The sequence below is a fragment of the Furipterus horrens genome, unplaced genomic scaffold, assembly GCF_987537825.1.
Source record: "Furipterus horrens unplaced genomic scaffold, mFurHor1.1.pri manual_scaffold_3, whole genome shotgun sequence".
Lineage (NCBI taxonomy): Eukaryota > Metazoa > Chordata > Mammalia > Chiroptera > Furipteridae > Furipterus > Furipterus horrens.
The window spans coordinates 26,243,368-26,267,313 of record NW_028327173.1 but is presented as its reverse complement, the minus strand read 5'-3'; the positions used below and the strand labels follow the sequence as shown (position 1 = coordinate 26,267,313).

The 23,946-nt window shown below is 51.5% G+C and overlaps 1 protein-coding gene and 1 pseudogene across 1 annotated transcript in view; one reads left to right on the top strand and one right to left on the bottom strand.

Moving 5' to 3' along the window:
- Nucleotides 1–1,600: 1,600 nt before the first annotated feature.
- Nucleotides 1,601–23,946, bottom strand: part of LOC150014657 (bone morphogenetic protein 8B-like) — a 28,467-nt gene continuing 6,121 nt past the window's right edge. The window contains 7 exon segments of the mRNA XM_090271571.1: nucleotides 1,601–2,613; nucleotides 6,300–6,397; nucleotides 6,400–6,409; nucleotides 9,650–9,729; nucleotides 10,534–10,728; nucleotides 14,829–14,977; nucleotides 15,370–15,559. Of these exon segments, the coding sequence (XP_090127697.1) occupies nucleotides 2,464–2,613; nucleotides 6,300–6,397; nucleotides 6,400–6,409; nucleotides 9,650–9,729; nucleotides 10,534–10,728; nucleotides 14,829–14,977; nucleotides 15,370–15,559 (872 nt within the window). The 3' untranslated portion in view covers nucleotides 1,601–2,463.
- On the top strand, nucleotides 22,552–23,586 carry LOC150014658 (dual specificity protein phosphatase 12-like; annotated as a pseudogene).

Sequence of the window (23,946 nt, the reverse complement as noted above, 5' to 3'; positions counted from 1 at the left end):
AGACCTAACTCAGGTTACGTCATGTAGTCAAATTAACAAGAGGCAGAGCCAGGATTCGATGCCAGGTCTGCTGGCTGCAAAGCCCGCTCTCGGTCACAGCTGCCTGTCCTGTGAAACTGTAGGGGACTTTTTGGAGCTTGTTACCCACTTCCCTACCAAGAGGGACAGAAGGATAGGGCTTTGCCTGGTAAGCTGGCAGCAGGGCCAGGACTGCGTTTGATTGTGAACAGGGGTGAGGGGCTGCTGAGGACAGCAGCGTGCTCCACACCGAAGGGCCTGGGCGCGCCTGCTCCTTTGTGTCTTCCTTACTGTCAGCATTTACTTTGCTCTGTGGCCCTGAGTTGACCGCCCTTACTTGTGTTTCTGATGTGCAGTCTTGAATGTAACCTGGGGTGCCAGGGGCAACCAGGTAGACGAGGTGGCCTCAGTAACTACACTGGCACTTCGCCGGCCTTGTGACAACCTCCCTTCTCTGAGGCCTGTTCTGGATTTCTGTGGTGGCGCCTGGGTGGCTGAAGGTGCTGGAAGTCTCAGGGAGCCCGAGAACACTGTACTTTCAGGTTTATGCACACCGATATGCAAGGCGGCCTGCGTCTTTAAAACACTCATTCCCACACTCCTGGCGTACCAAACCACGCCAGCTCTGTGCTGGGCATGGAAGAGACAGGCCATTGACATCTGTCAGGAGTTTCTAGCTGCTGCTGCCTTGATGTTGGGAGGAGAGAGCTGTTAAATTAGGTCCTGAACTGGCAGGCTTTGTGTCCTATGGCAGCTGGGCACCTGGCTCTGAGAGACAAGGGTCAGGGTGGCAGGCACATTCTCTGGCTCAAAGGCTCTTTGGGGATGCAAGAGTCCTATGTGCTCATGTTGCAGCCGGGAAACTGAAGCCTGAGTCAGGAAGCGGATTGCTGCAGAGAGCAAGCCGGTCAGTGGCTGAGCCAGAACCAAATACGGGTCTCTCCTAATGTTCCCGCCGGGAGCCTGGTCCAACCCCTTCCAGCCTGAGCTTGAAGCCCCAGGCTAACGGGGACTCTCCATCTTCCAGACAGTTTGGGCCCATCCTCTGTACATAGGGAGGGTGTCCTCTCTGCATTCGCTCCCAGCGTCCCTCCAGGTCCGGTTGTGGCAGCTGCTGCTGCAGCACAGCCCCAGCCTCTAGGCCTGCCTGCTCTAGGCCTGCTCTCCTGGCGTCTGTCCTCAGGGTGCAGAGTGAACCCCAGGGATATGCATCTTTGGGCACACGGGTCATTCTGCCTCTGTGGGCTGTATCTGTGGGTTGGGGTGGGCCCAGGATCTGCTATTAACGACAGTATTTCAGGGTTCGGGCAGCTGAACTGTGTCTGCTCCAGCAGGTAAATTACTGGTTTAGCGAGTCAGAAATCAAATACACACTCCAATTGCTTCTGCTGCTCCAGGGAGAACAGTGGTTTCCGGGAACCACCCCCTTCCAGCTCATTCCAATTACTGCCTGTCACTCCACTGGGCCGAGAGACTTTTCTTTTGGCTGAGAGGCTCCAAGAAATAGGACAGGACCCGGGCACATAGGATGACCAGTCTGCTCTTACCTTCTGACTCTAGCAGACAGGGACAGTGGCCACCCATGCCCCAGCCTGGTCAGAGGTGGCCCAGGCACTCTGCTCTGGCGGAACAGATTGCTCTTTAGCATGAGAGGAGCGGGAAACCAGTTTATTTCAACTCTGAACAGCTGGGAGCTGCTGCAAGTTTTACATTGAAGGTCTTATGACCCTGCCAAGGTTCACCGGGAAAAGTACCTAGGTGATCACTGATGGCCATCGGAAGAGGCTAGGCAGTGGTGGCGTCTGTGCTGCGTGTCTGCAGGGCCACCCGCGCACATACTGTCCTTGATTCTGCTAAGTTACCTCTCTCAGTGCTGACCCCCAGCGAGGGAACTGGAAGACCCCAAGATTTTGCTTCTCTGGGGGTCCGAGCTCTACCCTGGCAGAGGTAGGCAGGCCCAGAGCATGATCCCACCCAGCCTGTTCTTTTCCTAATGTGCTAACTGCTGGCAGGCCAAGTGAGGAGCCCAGGAAGACACTGCCCAAATAAGCCCAGAAATGCCCAGTGCTGCCCTAGGAAGGGGCAGACTCCGCTCCCACACCTGAATTCTATGGTGAGTGATGCAAAGTCAACCAGCCAGCCTTAGGCTCCAGGTTCTCCTCAGACCAGCACAGGCTGCCCATGGGATGGGCCAGGATGGCCAAGGACAGGTCCTAAGCTAGGCCTTCTGTGCTAACTGCAGACAGCGCAGCCAACACACCCTCCAGGGTGGCGTGGGACAGACCACAGACCACAGGGAAGGGGCAAAGGGGCCTGGAGAGGACTAATCAGATGCTCTGTGTGTGTGCGCAGAGCCGTGAGAGCCCTGCCCAGCATTTGAGGGTCTCGGCCTCTGCAGAGGGGCTGGTTCAGGTAAGAAGCACTGCAGTGGCCAGGTGGGGGGCCTCAGTGGCAGCCGCACGCCTTGACCACCATGTTGCGGTGTTTGCGCAGGATGACGTTGTTGCTGCTATCATAGTAGAGCACGGAGGTGGCGCTCAGCTTGGTGGGCGCACAGCACGCCTTGGGGACTGTGTCTGGCTTCATCAGGTGCACCTGGCCAGGGAGGGGGCAGCAGGCGGAGGCATGAGCACACGGACTTCTCCCAGGACCCGCCCAGCCCCTGCCCCCAGCTCCTGCCTGCCCCTCCGCTGCTCCATTAGAAAGTCTGCCCTTCACGACCCCTTCCCTTCCCTGCCTCGAGGCCCTTAGGGCACAGCCTGGGCACCAGCTTGGCCCCTGCCACACCCACTCCCCTCAGACCCTCAGACCCTGCTGGTCCCCAGCACACAGTGCACCTGGTGGCGGGTCCCTCTGCCTGAGGCCCCTGGAGCACCGCCCCCGCACTCCTCCCTCTTCTCTGTGCTTCCACAATGTCCCTGATCATGTCTTGTCCACCTTTGCCGTTTATGGTCTGTCTCCCCCTCCTGTGGCCCAGCAAGTGTGCAGAGAAGAAATGGATAAAGCCTAGGCTTCTGGGTTCACCCTCAGGTGTTCAGCACCATTGTTTCTCAGAGCGCATTCACCCCTCAGAACAGCTTCTAATCAAGTGTCGTTCCTGCAGATGAAGGAACTGAGGGCACACAGGCCACGGGGGGAACCGAGGGCGCACCGGCCACGGGGGGAACCGAGGGCGCACCGGCCACGGGGGGAACCGAGGGCACACAGCCCATGGGAGCTGCAGCAGGACTTGGACCAGGGGAGGTGATCCTGCTCTCTCCTCCTAAACAGCTCTGTCCACTGAGAAGGAGCCTGATTGAGGAGCTATTTCAGCCTCCACACAAATATTTATCCTGAGACTTGGCAGGATGAGCTGAGTTTACACTGGACTCCTCGTCAGGGCCCCAAACTGACGGGCCCAGTGGCAGCCCCGAGCCATGGGGGGCAGGAGAGAAGGGGAAACCTGCTTCTATGCGCACACGTGTGTGTGTGTGTGTGTGTGTATGTGTGTGTGTGTGCCTATTCCAAGAGCCCAGTACCACTCAGCCCTCACAGAGGCTGCAGAGCAGGAAGGACCTGGATGCAGTTGTCTGACGGGGGAACCTGTCCTGTGGGGAACTGCTCCTTGTGGTTTAGGGAATTGTAGCCCCGGCCTCAGCCTGACTTGCCACCCCCCAACCCCCCTGGCTTGTCTTTAAGTCTCATCAAAGGCTGTGTGGGAGACATACCTGAAAACCATTCAGAGGGTTTCATGGGAATTCAATTTAAAGAATGCATATTATGCTTTAGAACTTGCTCTGCTTTTCTTTATCTGCTTTTCTTTATCTCTAAGTATAAACAATCTCTAGCAAAGAATATATGAAACCTTGCACCTAGTGCCAGTGTGGGGTCAAGATGTTTAATAGACCCTAACACAGACTAGTCGTTGTACCCGCTGTACTGGAACTTGTAATCTGTTATTGCCAACTGTAATCCAGGCACCTGAAAGCTATTGATGACTTATGAATTTTAACCTTGTATCTCCCACACGTATCTTTCTCAATAACAAGCATGAGGGATGGAGGTCTGGCTGCTATTCTCCACTAGAGAGGGAAGCCACCTCCCTACCCCCCAGATATAATATAGTGTTCTGGATAGATTTGTTCTGCCGTGGTCATGAAACCTCTGCTGGACAGAGTAGTTTCCAACCGAACCTAGGGTGTTGGAGGCAACTCCGCCTCACTGTCCGGCAGCCTGGTCTCTGTTCCAGCCTTGCCCCCGAAGCCCCAGCTCTGAGCCCGCCTGCCAGGAGGACTGTCAGCTGGGCACTGGGCTGGCTTGGGGCCCAGAGCCTCTCTGCGGACCACTGGGGAAGCCGAGGCCTCTGTGGAGACATGGGGGCCACTGCTCCCCAGCGTCCCAGCTTCCCATCCTCCACATATGGTGTCTGGCCTTGGCATTCATAGGCCCACATGAAGGAACCAGGCAACGCCTCCCTGATGTGCCAGTCATGGGGCTCCAAGTGGCTAAACACCGGGCAAGGTCCTTCCTGACTTGGGACACTGGAGAGTCTCTGAGTCCCAAGGAAGGCAGGGATGCTGCCTTTCTGTGACTCCACCCAGGACCAGGGCTTATCAGATCAATGACAGAAAGACAAACTGCCTTTTATTCCATGTGGCACCAAACAGATCGATTTGCAGAGCCTAGTGTGCCATTCCATTCTATTTGCTTTTAAGCCTCTAGGAAACCAAATCAGAGGTTCTGTTACTTTGGGTACATTTCAGTCATTTATGGGCCTCAGTTTTCTGTTCTGCTAAATGGGTAAATGGTACTTTTCTCATTTCTCACACACCTGCCTTGCAACTGCCATGCCAGAATGGGGAACACAGAAATGTCCCAGACTGTTCCCTGCTCTCATCTCAAGGCCTGTGTTAGGGACCCCTGCCCACCCAACATCCCCTCCCTGGGCCCTCCTTCGCTCCTCTCCAGCCTTGCCTCCCCACAGGCCAGAGCCCACCCAGTTGCTCCTGTCCTGGGGCCTGTGCACCTGCTCCTTCTGCCTGGAATGTTCGTTCTCTTCATGCAGAGGCCCAGCCTTCCCTTCTCACAGGATCCACCATCCTGGCTGGTCCCAGGCACGTGTGTCAATGACAGCCCTGCCCCCATAAGATGGCAGCTGCTGTCCTGTTTGCACCACGACAGCCTGAGCACTCACTCCCGCTGACCAACGTGGGGGCCTAATGTCTGGACAGAGGTGGGGGAGGAGAGAGCAACCCCCTGGAGGTGCAGGTGCAGTGGCCACCCCACACCCCTCACAGGGCCCAGGAGACGCACATGCATGAGAGACGGGAAGCCCGGGTGGCTGTCACACATGGCCTCTCACCCCTGAGTTTCACCGAGGAAGGCAGCCCCCGGGGTCCAGCAAATCCCACCTGATGTTGAGAAAGGAGGACCCACAGGGTCAAAGCAGCTTTCCTTACACCCATGTCCTCTCTCCCTAAAGCATCACCCTGACAGCCTCTCGCATGTAAACATACGGCTCAGGCGTACCGGGAACTAGGGGTCTAGGCAAGCGTTCTAAAAAGAAGTCTCAGTACGCGCATGCACACACGCACACGTGCGCACACACACACACACACACACACACACAAACCATCTAAAGCATGAGCAATAAGCAGCAGCGATAGTCCTCACGGAAATTATTTCTCAGCATTAAAGTTACCCCAGACATTAAAGTTACCCCAGGTACCGGCGCATCAAAGGCCACACCGTCTGTGGGAACAGGAGCCGGGAGAACCAGGAGAAAGAGCCGACGGGGAGCGAATGGAGCGGGAGCCCCAGCCCAGGAGAGCCCGGTGCACAGGGCTTACGGGCGACTCTCCGCGCTCACCGTGAAGAGGGTGGGTGAGCACACACGCCTGCCTCTCACCCCGTGTGCACGTGTCACAGGAGGTGGAACAATCCAGGGTACACGGGGCCCGTGAGCTCAGAGCACACAGGTGCCCAGGTGGGATACACGTCTGTGGGGTGTGTGCATGTGGCCACAAGCAGGCCGCCTTTATGAGTCTGGGTCCCACCAGACGTACCTGCACATGTGTGTGCACATGTGTGTGCACCAGCAGTGAGTCTACATAGAGTGTGGTCACGCAGGGACAGCACCTGCACAGGGGTGGGAACTTAACTACACGTGCACGCAGCCAAGGCCCCACGCGGAGAAACTTCCCTGAGACCCCAGCAGGTGCTCCCGTTCACCTCCTGCTGTCCGAGCCCCTCTCCTCAGGGCACCCTCCCCTGGGGTCCCACAGGACAGGTTGGGTACTGACCAGGGACTGCACGATGGCATGGTTGGTGGCGTTCATGCAGGAGTCCAGCGGGAAGGAGCACTCCCCCTCACAGTAATAGGCTGAGTAGCCTTGGGGGTGATGACCCAGTCCTGGGTGGGGGGAAGGAAGAAGGTGAGTCCCACCCATGAGGTCCCTCTAAGCCCCCCCGCCCCTCAGCCCCTGTCACAGGAAGATTCACGGCTGCCCCTCACCCTCCCTCACTCAGCCTCAGGGACCTGTCAACTTACCCTTGTGCCCCGGCAGCCCCCCAGAAGCCTGACATGCACCCCAAGACCCTCAGCAGACAGGACTGGAAGCAAGCTCTGTCCCTGGCACCTGCCATCAGCACTCGGCATCCTCCCCCGAGCCCGCCCCCCGCGGCCCGCGGGTCCTGCAGCGGCTGTTACAGCAAAGGCACAGAGGCAGTGCTGCTGTGGCCTCTATCTGTCAAGCACGGGATCTCCCAGCCCCAGTAAGGGCTGTGTGGTGACAGCTGCACCTGCACCTCCCGGGCTTGTAGTTCCCCTGCCCCTACCCCTAGGCCAGAGGCTTGGCGTAGGACCCAAAGGTGGGTCAGCAGGACTTGGCACTCAGGGTGTGCTGGGTGCAAACAAGGAGCTGCCATGTGGGGAGACTCAGGATTCAGGTTCTCTCCATTTTCATGGGTTTTAACTAAAAGCACTTTCTCACTACAGAAGTAACATATTCTCCCTGTAGAAAACTTGGAAAACACAGAAAATAACATGAAAAAATAAAATTTCCAATAAATCTACCACTTCCTGGAGCCACTTACAATCTTCCTGTGGTAATTATCATTTAAGAAAAGTGAAGGGGGAGACTTCCGGTCAAGATGGAGGCATAGTCAGCACGGTTGCCTCCTCACACAAACACATCAAAAATTACAACTAAAATACAAAACAACCGTCACCAGAATCGTCAGAAAATTGAGCTGTATGGAAGTCCAACAACCAAGGAATTAAAGAAGTCATATTCCTCCAGATGGGCAGGGACGTGGAGACACGAAACAGGTGGTCCCACACCCACGTGCGGTGGATGAACATCAGCAGGGATACCTTGGGAGCGAGGGAAACCAGTCCCACACCAGACCGCCCCATCCTGGGTTCCAGTGCCAGGAAGATAAGTCCCCTTAACTTCTGGCTGTAAAAACCAGTGGGGGTTGAGGCAGCAGAAGAAACCGCAGGATTCTCAGGCATCTTCTCTCACAGGATCAGCAACAGACTCCCTCTGGGTCCCAGCACCAAGGCAGCAGCTGGAAGGGCCCCAGGGGCCTAAGGAGAGAAACAAGTGTCTGGCATCAGGGCAAGTGCTGGGAGACAGCTTCCTCTCAGATAAAACTCCAAAGGCCAGGCAGTGGCTAATGTTCCTTTTCTGAGCCCTCCCCCACACAGAGCCAAAGAGGGGCAACACCATATCTGAGACTCCATCCACCTGGTTCACAAGGGTTGTCCTGCCCTGGTGGTGACCTAAAGGCTCTGCCCCATCCAGCTTATCAGTGCGCTTCTCTAATAGGCCATGTTAACAAAGGGAGTCAAAGCAGCTCTACCTAACATATTAAAAAAAAAAAAAAAAAAAAAAAAAAAAATACAGGGAGGCTGCCAAAATGCAGAGACAAAGAAATACAGTATGGCCCAAATGAAAGAACAGAACAAAACTCCAGAAAAAGTACTAAATGAAATGGAAATTAGCAATCTATCAGATACAGAGTTTAAAACACTGGTTATTAGGGTGCTCAAGGAACACATTGCGTACTTCAACAGCATAAAAAAGACCCAGCCAGAGCCCTGGCTGGTGTGGCTGAGTGGATTGAGTGCCAGCCTACGAACCTTCGCCAGTTTGATTACCAGTCAGGGCACATGCCTGGGCTGTGGGCTGGGTCCCCAGTTGGGGGCATGAGAGAGGCAACCACACATTGATGTTTCTCTCCCTCTTTCTCCGTCCCTTCCTCTCTCTCTAAAAATAAGTAAATTTATTAAAAAAAAAAAAAAAGACCCAGGCAGAAATAAAGGGTACACTAAGTGAAAAAAAGAAAAATGTATAGGTAACCAGCAGTGGAGATGATGAAGCCAAGAGTCAAAACAATGCTTTGGAACATAAGGAAGAAAAAAACATTTGATCAGAAAATCAAGAAGTAAAATGAATCCAGAAAAACAAGGATTGACTAAGAAACCTCTGGGATATCTTCAAATGTACCAACATTCAAATCATAGGGGGTGCCAGAAGGAGAAGAGAAAGAGCAAGAAATTGAAAACTTATTGAAAAAATAATGAAAGAAGACTTCCCTAATTTGGTGAAGGATATAGACATACAAGTCCAGGAAGCACAGAGTTCCAACCAAGATGGACGCAAAGAGGATGACACCAAGACACATCATAATTAACATGCCAGAGGTTAAAGACAAAGAGAGAATTTTAAAAGCTGCAAGAAAAAAGCAGATAGTTACCTACAAAGGAGTTGCTATAAGACTGTCAGCTGATTTCTCAAATCAAATTTTGTAGGCAAAAAGAGACTGGCAAGAAGTATTCAAAGTAGTCCTGGTTGGTTCAGTGGATTGAGCGCTGACCTGCGAATCAAAGGGTCACTGGTTCAATTCCCAGTCAGGGCACATGTCTGGGTTGTAGGCCAGGTCCACAGTTAGGGGTGTGTGAGGGGCAATCACACATTGCTGTCTCTCTCCCTCTCTTTCTCCCTCCCTTCCCCTCTCTCTAAAAATAAATAAATAAATAAAATCTTAAAAAAAAAAAAAAGAAGTATCAAAGTGATGAAAATAAAGGACCTACAACCAAGACAGCAAAGCTATCATTTAGAATGGAAGGGCAGATGAAGTGCTTCCCAGACAAGGTAATGCTAAAGGAGTTCATCATCACCAAGCCATTATTATTTGAAATGTTAAAGAGACTTAAGAAAAAGAAGATAAAAACTATGAACATTAAAATGGCAATAAACTCACAACTATCAAAAAACAAACAGAATAGAAACAGAATCATAGATATAGAGACCATTTAGAGGGTTATCAGTGGGAAGAGAGAGGAGGAGAGGGAGGGGGAGGGGGAAGAATGGGACAAAAGGTCCAGGGATTAAGAAGTACAAATAGGTGGTTAAAGAGTTCACAGGGTGAAGTTAAGAACAGTATAGGAAGTGGAGAAGCCCAAGAACTTAAATTCATGACCCATGGACATGAACTAAGTGGGGGGCAGAGGCAGGGTGTTGCTGGAGGAAAGGGGAGTACTGGCTGGAAATGGGGCAAAGGGGGAAAAACTGGAACAGCTGTAATAGCATAACCATAAAAATATATTAAAAGAAAAAGAATGTGAAGGGAGAGTAGCAATTACCAGCCAGCCGAGGTCCTGGAAGCTGACGTAGAGCTCGTGCCGACGGCAAACCTGCCGACTGTGGGAACCATGGATGTCATCTGCAGGGGACAGACGGTACAAGGTCGTTTCTGGGGTCCTGCCCTGTGCAGCTACCACGGGGGCTCCCAGGGCGGGGGATGCCCTGATGGGCACATTTGTGGAATAAATCAATGATGGAAAACTAAACTGTTTGATCTCACAAAGCCCATCCCTGCAGCTCTGCCGGTGCCATGGCCCAGCTCAAGGACCTCCGGTGGCTCCAGATGGCTCCAGAGTCACCCGTGCTCAGCCAGCCGCCCCTGACTCCAGCCTGCAGGGCTCCTGATGCTCCAATACACAGCCCCAGGGACCTTTCTGCCACCAGGCTGGGGCACCTCCTCCTTTCCTACTGAGACTCGTCCTGCCCTCTCCCTCCTCTCCCGCCACACTCATCCCACAGGCCAAGTGGCTCACGTTGGGGCCAAAGGGCCGACTCCCATGAAGGGAAGGCAGGCACACGGGCAGGGCAGGCTTGTCCCTGATCCTCAGGGTCTTGGCCTGGTGGGGAGACCTTTGCCTCAACACCTGTGCACCCTGCAGGGCGCCTGGGAAAGAACCGAGGGCCACAAAGGCAGGTGCTGCCCGGAGGAAGGGCACCTGACTCTGCCGGACACAGGGGAGGGCGGGGCGGGGACTTCTGGGTGGCAGGGAGGCCAGAGAGTGCAGTGGCTGGTCCACAGGGGGCATGGGGCAAAGGGGGGTGTCAGGAAAGGTGGCTGGAGGGTGACCATCAGCTTGACCCCTTCTGAGGACCAGAAGAGTCTGTCGCCACCACTGGTGCTCGGCCAAAAGCCTGCGCAGACCCAGGCCGCCGCGGCGCTCACCAAAGATCCCCGGGAGCTTGTTCGGCTGCGGCAGCTCGTTGGTTTTCTTCAGCAGCCGCCTCCTCAGGGGCCTCACGGCCCGAGGAACTCGCGTGGGGCTGGGGCTCTCCCTGAAGAACGTGACCATGAAAGGCTGTCTGGGACGTGGCGCCCGTCGCCCCACCAGACCGGCCGGGCCGGGGTCCACGCTGAGCCCTGAGACGGAGAGAGGAAAGAGAGCGGTCACCTGGGGCTCTGGCTCTGCACGTGGACACGGCTGCGACCCCTGCCAGGGCCTGGGCGGGCCCAGGGGCATGAAAGCTGAGGACCTCGGCTCCCTCATCTGGAGACCAGTCCTGAGCCCAGCCCCAGGCCCCAGGCAGGCAGGTCTGAAGGAGATGGTGACAGTCGTGTACACTGCCCTTCGTGAAGCACCTTACAGCTGTCAGTGTCATTTCAGACTGATGACGTCACTCGTGTTTGCAGTAATCCTGGGCCTCATGTCACTGAGACCCTTCAGAGTCACTCCGTGACATCCCAGAGCCCCACGGCCAGGGACCCACCTCAGTCTGAGGACACAGGACACGAGACACCTGAAAGGCCTGGGAGAGGCCTGTGAGGAATGAGGCCAGGACGAGGAGGCCACAGTGCAGACAGGAGCGCAAAGGTGACCGTCATCAACATACCACTGGAGTGGAGTTCTGTGGCCCAGCGGGAGCCTGGGGACAGTTCGGCCCAGGCAGCCCTCTGGGCCTGTGTGTGCTGCTGCTGGGGTCCCTGTTCCCTGGAGAGCCCTGTCCACTGAGGGGCCGGGGGACTGATTGGTCCCCTGAGGCTGTGTTCACTGTTTGCTCTACTTTGTGCACCTGTCAGTTCAAGGGTGTTATTGGGCTCTCCTGGGTGTAGAGAGAATGACAGAGCAGTTCCATGGGCAATGTCACTGAGACCGCACGCCACAGAGGCAGGCCTGTGGGGGGCACAGGGGAGCCTGACCAAGGATCCTGAAGCAGCTGATCCTCGGTCCCCATTTCACAGAAGCAGAAACTAAGGCCCAGTGAGAGCAGCATCTGTCTGAGGTCTGAAGCCCAAAGCAAGCTGCAGCCCAGCCAGGACAACCCTACCGTTCCCCAGCACCCTGTGCAGAGGCCTGGCTGGGGGTGGCGGGTGGGGGGAGGGCACAGGGACCGACCCCTGGTCTTTCAGGAGACCTACTCTGAGAGGCCTGGGAAAGGACCCCCTGGCCCTCCTTCCAGAGCTCAGAGCTCCCGTCCCAAGGGCTCTGCTTTTTGCCCATCCCATCATGAGCAGGGCTCCCTGCCTTCTCCTGTTATGTGGGTGGGGCCCTAGGCCGCCCAGCTCTGGCAGGTCCCTTTCCAGAAAGACAGTGGTGGGACCTTAGGGTTCTCTGGGGTCCTGGGTCCCTGACCCTAGACCTGACCATGTGAGGGTGCTGGCAGGCACCTGTGTGGCCATGCCTGGAGATGTGGGCCACGCAGGACTTCCCCCTTAGGCCCAGATGGAACATGCTGTTCCTCTGAGCCAGGTGGGCCCCATAAAACTTCCCGCTTCACCCCACTTCTGAGTCTGCCCCATCAGGACCCAGATGTCGTGGCAGCTCACCTGCCCTATCCTGTCCCAGGGCAGGTGTCAAACCCTAAGTCATTCCCCTCCCCAAATGTGCCAGGCCAAGATGGCTGCCTTCTCTCCCCCAGGCTCTGGGTGGCACCTGGCCCTTCCCTGCAGCCCCTGCCCCAGTCATGGATGTGACCCTGGTGCCACATTGATGGACACTCAGGGTGCATTGTTGAAACCTTGAAGGGAATCCCAGCTGTTAACCTGGTCTGTTTTTGTTCCATAGGTATGGCTTCTACCCATGAGGATGGAAACTCAATTCTTTTCCTTCTTGAGGAAATGTCAAGGCTGTGGCTTTGATCCCAGGTTAGGGCACATACAAGGAGCAACCAATGAATGCATAAGTAAGTGAAATAATGGATCAATGTTTCTCTCTCTCTTAAAACAAATCAATAAATAAAATTGAAAAAAATAGTCATGGGAATGTACAATACAGAATAGGGAATATAACCAATAATATTGTACTCGGTTGGCCATAAAGTCTATGGCTTTTTTTCCCACATAAAATAAAAAACACAGTTTTCATTTTCACCAATAACTTTTACTGATTTGGATATTTTGAGCATCTCAGCTATCTCCTGTGTGGTATAACATTGATTGTTCTCAATATCTCAGTTTGATCCCTATCAACTTGAACTGCTCTTCCAACCATAGAGCAACAGCCAGTGAGAAATCTCCAACGTGCAACTTTGCAAATCTCTTCTGACATGTTTGATCAATCAATAACAGCACCTTCTCCATCCATGGCACAAATCTTTTTCTGTGTTTCAGTTGTATTTTACCTTTCTTGAAATAATAAAGCATAATATGCCAAAAATGTTGCTTATTTTCTTCCATCTTCAAAATTAAAATGGCTACACAAAAATTCACCAATTTTAATAAGTTTTTAAAAAATGCACACTGATAGGACAGCTGTCACAATACAATCTAAAATATTGTTTCAAAAATAAAAATAAATAAATACTTGTTTCAAATGAAGTTAAAGACAACTAAATGCTACTACAGCCATCATTTTTTTAATGAGGATTTTTAAAAATGATTTGTTTGTTTCTTTATTTTATTTTATTTCATTAGAGAGAGGGGAAAGGAGAAAGAGAGGGAGAGAAACATCACTGTGTGGTTGCCTCTCACTCGTGCCCCCAACTGGGAACCTGACATACAACCTAGTCATGTGCCCTGACTGGGAATCGAACCAGCGACACTTGGTTCACAGGCCAGCACTCAATCCACTGAGCCACAGCAGCTAGGGCTACAGCCATCTTATGGGAAAAAAACCAAACGAATTTTTTGGCCAACCCAGTAATAACGATGTTTGGTGCCAGGTGGGTACTGGAACTATCACCCAGGGACCACTCTGTAAAGTATATGATTCTGTAACCACTATGCTGTACACCTGAAACTAATACAAAATAATGCTGAATGTAAAGTGTAATTTAAAAAATATCCACTGGCTCAGTCCACTTTATCCATGAATTCCTCTATCCACTTCTCTCCATTTCTGCTGCTACCAACGGCGTCACAGCTCTCAGCTGGATACTGTGGCTCCTGGGGCCTCTCTGGCTTCACTTCACTCCTGTCCCCAACAGTTCACACACCCCACTAAAGTCAGGACGTGTTTATTTTATGCATACGATCAATAAAGTTTTTACTTCACAATAGTTGAGATGTAGAGAAAAATTGCAGATAGTATAGAGCATTCCCATACATCCAGACCCAGTGTCCCCTGGGAACATTTCAATTACTATGGTATATTTGTCACAACTAATGGACCAATGTCAGTGTCTTCTTATTAACTAAACAGCACTATTTATTCAAGTTTCATTAGCTTTCCCCAATGTCCCTTTTCTCTCCCAGGATCCCATTCTCAGGCACCTCTGGGCTGTGACAACTTCTCAGGCTGTCCTTGTTTTTGATGACCTTGACAGCCTTGAGAAGTACTTGTCAGACATCCTGTAGGCTGTCCTTCAATTTGGGTCTGTCTCATGTTTTCCTCATGGCTATGCAGGGGTTATGGGTTTCGGGAGAAGACCAAGAAGTATCCTTCTCACCCCGTCATATCCAGGGTACACGGTGGCCACATGACTTATTCACGGGAACCCGGATCACCTGGCTGAGGTGGTGCTGGTTGGCTTTTCTGCTGTCAGGTTGCCTCCCCTCCCCCTATACACTGTTCCCTGGGAAGCCAGTCACTAAGGGCAGCCCACACCGAAGGGGCGGGAGCGATGCCACACCTCCTCAAGGGATCTTCTGTAAAAGCTGAATCAGATCCTGCCATCCTCCACTGCTCTTAAATTCCAAAAGCTCCCTAAAAACCCCAACCGCTTGCCCTGGTTTACCCGAACTCAGAATGCCCCTGCCCGCCTCTCTCAGTCTCCTCTCCTCCCACCCTCTCCCTGACCCGCTCTGCTCCAGCCACGGCGGTCCCGTGCTGTGGTCACACACGCCAATCTGGGGTCCACCTTCGGGCTTCCTATCCCCACTGCCCAGGATAAAGGAGGCTCTGCCCCCAAACACCTGGAGAATGAATGAACGCGTGAGTCCTCCTATACATGAGAAAACAAAGGCCTGGAAGGGTAAGTAACCTGCCAAGGTTTCAGTGGGAAAGCTGCTGGGCTGGGATTCAACCCAGGCCTCTCCGATCAGAGCCCCAGGAGAAGGTTTGCTGCCCAACCCCGGAGTCTTACCGTCCTCTGTTTCCACATAGAGGCGGAGTCCCAGGTCCTTGTTACGGTTCAACAGCCAGCGGTCACTGGCTGCTGTCACGTCCAACACCAGCCAGCCCTCGTCCTCAGCTCGGAGCGTCTGAAGATCCAAAAAGAACAAGTCAGACTCCCTGTGGATACGAAAGAACAATTAACCGAAGCCGGCACAGCTGCCTTTGTGTTTCCAGTGCCCACCTGGGGGACCGCTCATGGGGCATCGACCCTCCTGGCTCTGAGCTGGGCGCCTTACTGCTTTACCTCACCATATCTACTGTAGAAAAGTGCTACTGCCCCTGTGGACAATGGGGAAACTGAGGCTTGGCAGCTCAGTGACCCATCCAAGGTCCCACAGCCAGGACAATAGGGAGGCGACTTGAAGCCAGGGCCTTGGGCCAAGCATCCTTCATCAGAAGGGTGTGCTCCCAGGAAGCTCCCTATCTGTCCTCTGGGAAATGTACCCCACAAGACCGGGCCAGACACACCGACAGAGGCTTGGCTGGGAGGTGGGGTGTGGGGCAGGCACCTGTTGGCTCGCTCCCTGACCACCTCAAACACGCTGACGTGGAGGGTCCTGTTGAGCGGGTGGGTGCTGGGCAGCTTGTAAATCCGGAACTCGGCAGCTGTGACCGTCTCCCCTGCTGGGATCTGGGTCAGGTCAAAGCGGAACTCCTTCCAGTGGGGCTGCTGGTGGCCCAGGGTGCGGTCGAGCTCCACTGCAAGACAAAGCAGGCTGGTGTTCACTGCTGGTTTCGGGCTCGGGCTCCAGGGTGGCAGGGCCTGGTGGGAGCAGGGGCCTGGGCTGCCTGGGGAGAGGCGCTTCCTCCTTGGGGACCGGGCTTGGCTCCATCGTGCTGACAGGACCCCGTGAGCCCCGTTGTGAAGTACCCAGCACAGCACCTGACACGCGGCCGGGTCCAGCAAGGGCAGCTTCCATTTCTGGCCCCCACGCCTCAAACCCAGCAGGTCCTGGCTCAGCCCCTGCTGGCTCTGGGACCCACAGAGGAGGCAGGGACGATAGATCCTCCTCTGGAGAGATGGACCTCAGGCCCAGGGCAGAAAAGGCCACGTGGTGGGCACACACATGACTGAATGCATTTCAGAGTCTATCGATGTGTGTGGATGGGATGTGGGGGACAGTGAGCGCTCACAGCTGGCACTGGAGCTGGGCCTAGAGGGGTGACAGTAAATTTGCCACGAGGTCATGGGAAAAGGATGCTGTAGAGGAAGGGATGAGTGTGAGAAAAGGCCTAGAGCCGAGGGACTAACAGCACAGGCAGGAAAAGAGCAGCCATAAAACACAGCAAAGGGCAAAAGGATGGCAGGTACTTTTGGAGCAAGATGAAGGAGGAGGGAGAGCCAGAGGGAGAGATGGGAAAGAATAAGGAGAAGCAAGGTAGGAGTGATAGCTCCTGGAGAGGCCCTGCCAAGTGCTGGGGAAGTTGGAGGGTCCCATGATGTAGTGCAATCAGAGCAGGCTGCCTGGAAGAGGTGACATCTGAACTGGCCTTGAAGGATAGATGGAGTCTTGGCAGGTAGAGAGGTGGCAGGGAGGACATTCTAGGTAGAGGGGACATTAAATGTACAGGTTGAGTGGGCCAGGGCCACCCACACATCAGCAGGGCTGGGTATGGCTTGTGAGCCTGGCTGTGGCAAGCAGCCTCAGGTGCAGAATAAATCCCACATTTCCTCAGTTGCCGGAATTGCCCAGGATAATTATCTCACTTCATTTTAAAGATTTTATTTATTTATTTATTTATTTTCAGAGAGTGGGAAAGGGAGGGAGAAAAAGAGGGAGAGAAACAGGGATATGAGAGAGAAACATCAAATGGCTGCCTCTTGCAGGCCCCCAATCAGGAACGTGGCCCACCACCCAGGCATGTGCCCTGACTGGGAATTGAACTAGTGACCTTTTGGTTCATAGGCCAGTGCTCAATCCACTGAGCCATGCCAGCCATGGCTAGGGCCATCTCACTTTTGCCTTCTGTCAAACACTAAAAAAATTTGTGTTTCTGGAAAGCAGGGGCAGAAGCTGCCCAGCACCTTCCTCAAAACTCAATACTGAAGTTTTAATTATATGTCTGAGAGTCTTTTAAAAAATTCTCTTTCTGGCTCCTGGGCTCAGTGACCACAAGTCACCAGGCGGGTGGCGGAGGTGGATGTGGGGAGCACTTCCTGTCCTCGCGGTGGGACCCTGGTCCAGTGATGGATGGGGCAAACAGCTGTGTTGCGTGGGGCCAGCAGACACACGTGTTTGGGCAGGAGGCGATGAGTGTTTCATCCCCAGACTGGGAAGAAGAGGAAATAAAATGTCCATCGTTAGATAGGGCGCGGGACATGCAGCAAATGCCCAGCGGGAGCCAGGCTGTTTCAGACACACAGGTTGGCATCAGGTTCCCCCGCACAGGCAGAGAGCAGGGAGGGCAGGGTTCTGGATAGACAGACTCATGCACACACACAACTTTGGTGACAATCCTGTTAATTCTGAGACCACACAGACCACCTCCACTACGTGGCTGTTTAAGAATCCCGGATCTGCAGGATAAAAGAGGTCCAGGCTGTTGGCTGTCACAGAGTGTGGCGCAGAGTGAAGGAGAGTCATTCCTTCGCACCCTTCATCAGACCCTGTCAAAGCGTCGTTATGTGTATCTATCCCCAGGCACCGCGGGAACTGACGGCTGGGTCACTGGGAATCTGCAGGCCTGACGCTGACTTTCATGTTGGATCCGCCGACTGAGCGAACAACCCACAAACCTGCCAGGTCCACGCAGGCACCACGCCATGCGGCCTCCCTCCTTTGCAGGGCGAAGAGCGCCTTGTTCACCTGAACTGACTCTAGTTCCAAACTTCCGTTCTGTGAGTTTTGATAAGCCACCCAGTAGCTTCAGCACAGGAAACTGCCCACCCTGGCTGCCCCAGGCAAACACCAGAAGGTGGGACATTTTTAAAGGAAAATAATGGTTTTAATCAGAAACTGATATAACTTTCTGTAACTGGCCAAAGGGAGTCCTGCCTCTCTGTGCTAGAACTGTATGGATGTACAACTTTTCAGAGGCCGCTCCTTTGAGTTAGGGAAGATATTTCTTCTCAACAGCTGAGGGAGGAACAGCATTTGCTGGGACCTGGAGTTTCCCCCTGTGGAGTTCCTGGCAGGCCGCCCTGCTATAAGCCACTAAAACAGCACTGAGAAGGGAAGATGCTGTGGCCTGCAACTGGAGCTTCTGGTCCCAGCCCTGACCAGCACACTCCTTGTGTGGGCTCAGTCTCCTTATCTGTGAAGTGGGGATACTAAGAGCCTTTCCATACAGTGGGAAAAGGCTTTGTAAAGGACAGGAACTATGAGATAGGAGTGATGGCTATTCCTTAGGAGGCAGGACGGGTGCTGATCTCTAATTTCTGAACTTAATCAATGTACCAAAGTGATGACCTCCTGCCAGTATCATCAGGAGTTTCATGTGTGAAACTGAAGAGCCATGGGGTGGGGGCGGTTAGTTGATTTATTTTTTTCTGAATAAAAGTATAAAATAAAAGGTTACAGACCATCAAATGTATTGATTCAACTAAAAGGCATTTGGATGGCTTCAAGGTGCCTCCTTTGTCAAAGAACCTGATCCTCTGGGCCTCAGTATCCATATCTGCAAAATGACCAGTTGATAACAGGTCAAATGAAATTGTAAAAAGCCATGTTTGCTATCAAGTGCTTTTAACACATTATTCAGGAGCATTTCCTTTTTTTTTTTTTTTAAGTATATTATGTTGTTACAGTAGTCTCAAATTTTTTCCCCTTTGTTCTCCTCTTCCCAGTAGCCCCCCTTCCCTCCAGCAATCCCACCCCCCTTAGTTCATATCCATGGGTCGTGCATATAAGTTCTTTGGCTTCACCCTTTCCTATATTATTCTTAACTTCCTCCTGTCTATTTTGTACCAAACAATTATGCTTCTTAGTCCCTGCACCAGTTCCCCATTTCTCCCCCTTCTCTCTCTCAGCTGATAACCCTCCAAATGATCCCCATACCTATGATTCTGTTCCTATTCTGGTTTGCTTAGTTGGGTTTTGTTTTTATTTTTTAGATTCAGTTGTTGATAGTTGTGAGTTTGTTGTCATTTTAATGTTCATAATTTTGATCTTCTTTTTCTTAAGTAAGTCCCTTTGACATTTCATATAATAATGGCTTGGTGATGATGAACTCCGTTAGCTTTACCTTGTTGGGAAGCACTTCGTCTGCCCTTCCATTCTAAATGATAGCTTTGCTGGATAGAGTAATCTTGGTTGTAAGTCCTTGATTTTCATCACCTTGAGTACTTCTTGTCAGCCCCTTCTTGCCTGCAACGTTTCTTTTGAGATTATCAGCCGATAATCTTATGGGAAATTCTTTATAGGTAATTCTCTGCTTTTTTCTTGCTGCTTTTAAGATTCTCTCTTTATCTTTCACCTTTGGCATTTAAATTACGATGTACCTTAGTGTGGTCCTTTTTGGGTCTTGCTTGTTTGGGATTCTCTGTGCTGCCTGGACTTGTATGTCTATTTCCTTCACAAGATTTGGAAAGCTTTCCTTCATTATCTTTTCACCTAAGCTTTCAATTTCTTGCTCTTCCTCTTCTCCTTCTGGCACCCCTATGGTTTAAAGTTGTCCCAGAGGTTCCTAAGCCTCTTCTCAGTTTTTTCAATTATTGTTTCCTCTTTCTGTATTGGTTGACTGATTTTTTCTTCCTTATATTCAAAATCATTGATTTGAACTCCAGTATCCTTCCCTTCACCATTGCTTTTGTGCAGATTTTCCTTTGTTTCATTTAGCATAGCTTTCACTTCTTCTCTTATGCATTTGCCATACTTAAGCATATCTGTCAAGCCTGTGAGCATCTTTATCACCAGTGTTTTAAACTCTACATCTGTTAGGTTGGCTGTCTCTAGTCTGTTAGGTTGGCTATCTCCTCGTCACTTAGTTCTCCCATTGGAACCTTGATCTGTTCCCCCTTTTGGGCCATACTTCTCTGTCTTCTCATCTTGACAGGCTCCTGTGTTGTTTGCCTCTGTGTCTTAGGTAGAGCTGTTGCATCTATTACATTGTAAGGGGCAGAGCCTTAGGGATTCGTCAGTATGGGGCGACCCGTTCCACCATGTTGTGGCACAGTATGAGGGGTCTGAGAGGGAACAATGCTGCTTGCTCAGCACTTACCCCTTTCCAGGCACTTCTCCCACTTCCGTATGGGACTGGCACCCCTCTAGCTCTTGCCCTGGTTGTTGTTCTCAGAGTAGGTGGGTTTGTGGATGTTCTAGGACCGTGGGGACCCTTTAAACAAGCAGACTCTGCTGAGAGACCGGCAGTTTCTTCCTCCGCCCCAACCCCCACTGCTTTGCACAGTCAGAAGCAATGAGGTTTTATTTTCCCTGGCGTTGGGACTGTGAGCGGTGTAGTCTGGTCTGGTGCTGGGAGCGCTCCCCAGGTGTCCCTCCTGACTTTTTAAAATGTGTGACTGCGTTTCCCACTGGCCTGCGGCTGCCGCTGTCACTGCCACCACACCGCATCCTCTCCGCTCCGGCTCCACCCTCCTACCTGTCTGGATGAGTCTTTCTTCTTTATATCTTTGTTCGTTGGACTTCCATGCAGCTCGATTTTCTGGAACTTCTGGTTGTCTCTAGTTTTGAGGTAGTTGTATTCCTTCTTAGTTGTGGAGGGAGATGCAGCGTGTCTGTCTACACCTCCACCTTGGCCGGAAGTCCCTCCAGGAGCATTTCCTTTCAGTATCCCTTCATGCCCAGCCTCCACCTTCCCCATAATCAGGGCATGGAATCTCCCAAAGATGCCCGGCTCAGAGAGGCAGCCCCTCAGCAATACCATGGGGGCCATCGCCCGAGCTCTGGCTCAGGCACAAAGCAGAAACTGACCCTTTCTTCATGAAAGTGCTGAAGATTCCAAAACATCAGGCTCTAAGGACAGAATACACCACACATGCTCTCCTTGTGCGTTTCCACACACCTGGGTGGAACCCAGGAGTGTGCCTCTCTGTGTGGACTCCGTCCACTGCCTTGGCCCTCCCCCCACCATCTGATGCTGAAATAATGGTTCAAAAACCAAGCTAGACTGGGCCTGTGGCTGCCCCCCATCCTGCTGCTATTGTTTGATGGTGCTCAGAGGGGATTTAAGGGAAAAGCCAAGGACTGTACAATGTGATTCCTCGGGTTTTCCCAGTAAAATTTTGCTCCCGGTTGTGGGGGTGGGAATTTCATTCCTGGGTCTCCTTGTAGATTCAGACAGGCTGAGTAGGGGTGGAGACAGGGGGTGCTCCCTGCCTGGTGTATGTGCTAGATCCTAGACATCTGAGATGTGTCCTGTCAGGAGTCCTTTCTCCGAGGCGGCACTGGTTGGGGGTGGGAACCCCTGGTGTTTGGAGCAAGGTTTCTAGGTAGTAAGTTATTTCCCCATCTGCAAAATCTGGCGGCAGGAATTGCTAAGGGGGGGCGGGTCACATAATTTCCTCTTTGGGCATGTGAGAGATGACTTCTGACTATGCTGCCTTCTCAAGCTCTGAGGCTTTTCCCTGGTCACATCTAGGAGTGTTAATTAATTCATTTACTCAACACATTTGAAAGCAGTGCTTATTGAATGCAAGCCACTATTTAGGCACTGGGGAAACTGCAGGCAGCAAGATAGACCAGCCTGCCCCCAGGGAGTTTATAGAGGGTGGGGAAGTCAGGCAGCAAACAAGAAAGTAAACAAGATAATTATATGTGATGACCCCTACCAAGGATATCAAGAGAGAGGTGGCATTGGGAATAATGCAAGGAGGGCATGTGGGAGTCTTTTTATGTAGAAATAATTTTAATTATTTAGATTTAGAGAAAAGTTGTTGGAAGAATAATACATAGATTTCCTTTATGCCCTTTGCCCAGCTTCTCTTGAAAATCATAGCATAATTATTAAAACCAGAAAATTGATATTGTACAATACCATTAACTAAATACCAACTTTTCTTGAATTTTACGTTTTCCCACTAATGTTCTTTTTCTGTTCCAGGATCAAATCTAGGATCCCACAATGCATTTTGTTGTTAGGTGTCCTTGGTCTGCTCTGATCTGAAATAATTGCTAAGTCCTTCCTTGTCTTTTATGACCTTGACGCTTTTGAAGAGCACTGGTCAGTTATTTTGTAGCATGTCCCTCCATGTGAGTTTATCTGATGCTTTCTCATTAGATTAGATTGAAATTATGGATTTTGGAGAAGAATACCACAGAAGTGATGATCCCTTTTAAGCCAAAGAAATTGTAGGACAAAGAAAACAATTAGGGTATTCAGAGTTATTCAGTGAAAAAGAAAATAGAAATACAGTATTCCCTCACTTATCGTGAGTATTACTTTCTAGACTCCCCCACGCCCGTGTGAAGTAGAAACTTTACATTTATTCTACACTCTTAAACCTACGTAACTTTAACAACATATGTATACAGTACAGCAAAATCCTGCAATATAGCGAAAAATCCACGGTAAATAATTAAACATTTTAAAAAATCCTGCGATACAGTGAGGCTGCGATAAGTGAACCGCAATATAGAGAGGGACTACTGTATAACATTTAAGATTGAAGTAAAAGCTTAAAATCCTAAATTTGAGTTGGAAATATTAGTTTGAGGTCATGATTTTTTTTTCTCTTAGAAAACACAGGCCTGCAGCCGCGGGCCTGGATGCTGCCACACTGGAGGTGGCTGGAGATGCTACTGGTGCGGCCCGGGCTGTACCTGGGCTGAGCGGTGACCATGGCGAGCCGGGCAGCCCAAGGGAGGCTGGCATCATGGCCATGCTGGCAGCGGATGCAGAGGAGCCCGACTTCCCAGTTGAGGGCCTGTGGTGGCTCTTCGTGCCCATGTGGGAGAAGCCTGAGACCAACTTGCTGAGTCACCTGGCCTGCTGCGTGGCCTTCATGGACCCGATGTGCACTGCGGGCTGCGGAGCTGGTGCACTGGTGAGCAGCCTCGCGGGGCAGACCTTGTGCATGCACGCACTGGTCGTCATGCAGAAGTCAGTCCAAGTGTAGTTGTAATGACTGCTTTTCTGATCAAGACTGATCAACTCACCTTTGAAAAAGCCTATGGCAGGTGAGCGCGGCCTGGTGGATTGAGTGCCTGCCTGGGACACAGAAAAAGCCTATGAAAACTTTCAGACTATCAAACCTGAGGCTAAGAGGAATGAGGGGTTTGAGTGGCAACTGAAATTATACCAGGTCATGGGGTGCAAGGTAGATAGCTCAAGTGCAATTTATAAGCAACATCATTTACAAAAGGTGACAGGGAAGTATCCAGGCCTGCAGAACTTACCTTAAGAGCTCTTTGCTGTTGACCCAGTGATGGTTTCACAAGGACTGAAAGATGGGCTTCTGTCCAAAGGTAGGAAGTACTGGCAGTCTTAATTTCCAAGCTCTAGCATACTGGATCATAATGAAGGAAGTGGTTCCATAGCCTTTGCCCACAAAAGACTGGCACCATCTCTCATGCCTGTCATGGGGAACTGGGCTCCGTGTACATTGTATTTCATTGAACCTGTGCAGTAGATGGAGCCCGCCACGCTGGGAGTGATGGATGGACAGCTTCTGTGCTGCAAATGCAATGCCAAGTTGGGTTCTTTCAGTTGGTACGGTAAACAGTGCTTCTGTGGTAGGTAGATAACACCTGACTTTTCAAATCCAGAAGGAGAGAGTGGATGAAATGAAAATGCTGCCGGTTCTGAGATCACAAACAAGAAAAGTGTGAACTTGTGACACTTGACAGCTGGAAAAGAAACCTACCGGTCAATACAGGCTACTTGCTTCTTGTCGTTCAAACAGAATGTCTGGGGTCTGGACCACCAGCATTTATTAGAAATGTGAGAAGATGAAATCACTTGATGTGACTTGGACACTGTGTTTAAGTAGAACACTTTATATGGAAGTCAAAACTTTTTCATCATGTAAATTATACTTTATTTAATATTAAAATCTTCTATAACCTCTCCCACAAAAAAATTTTAAAAAAAGAAAGAAAACACAGCGCTGGCTAGAGTGGTTCAGTGGATTGAGCGCTGGCCTGTGAACCAAAAGGTTGCTGGTTTGATTGTTGCTGGTTCAATTCCCA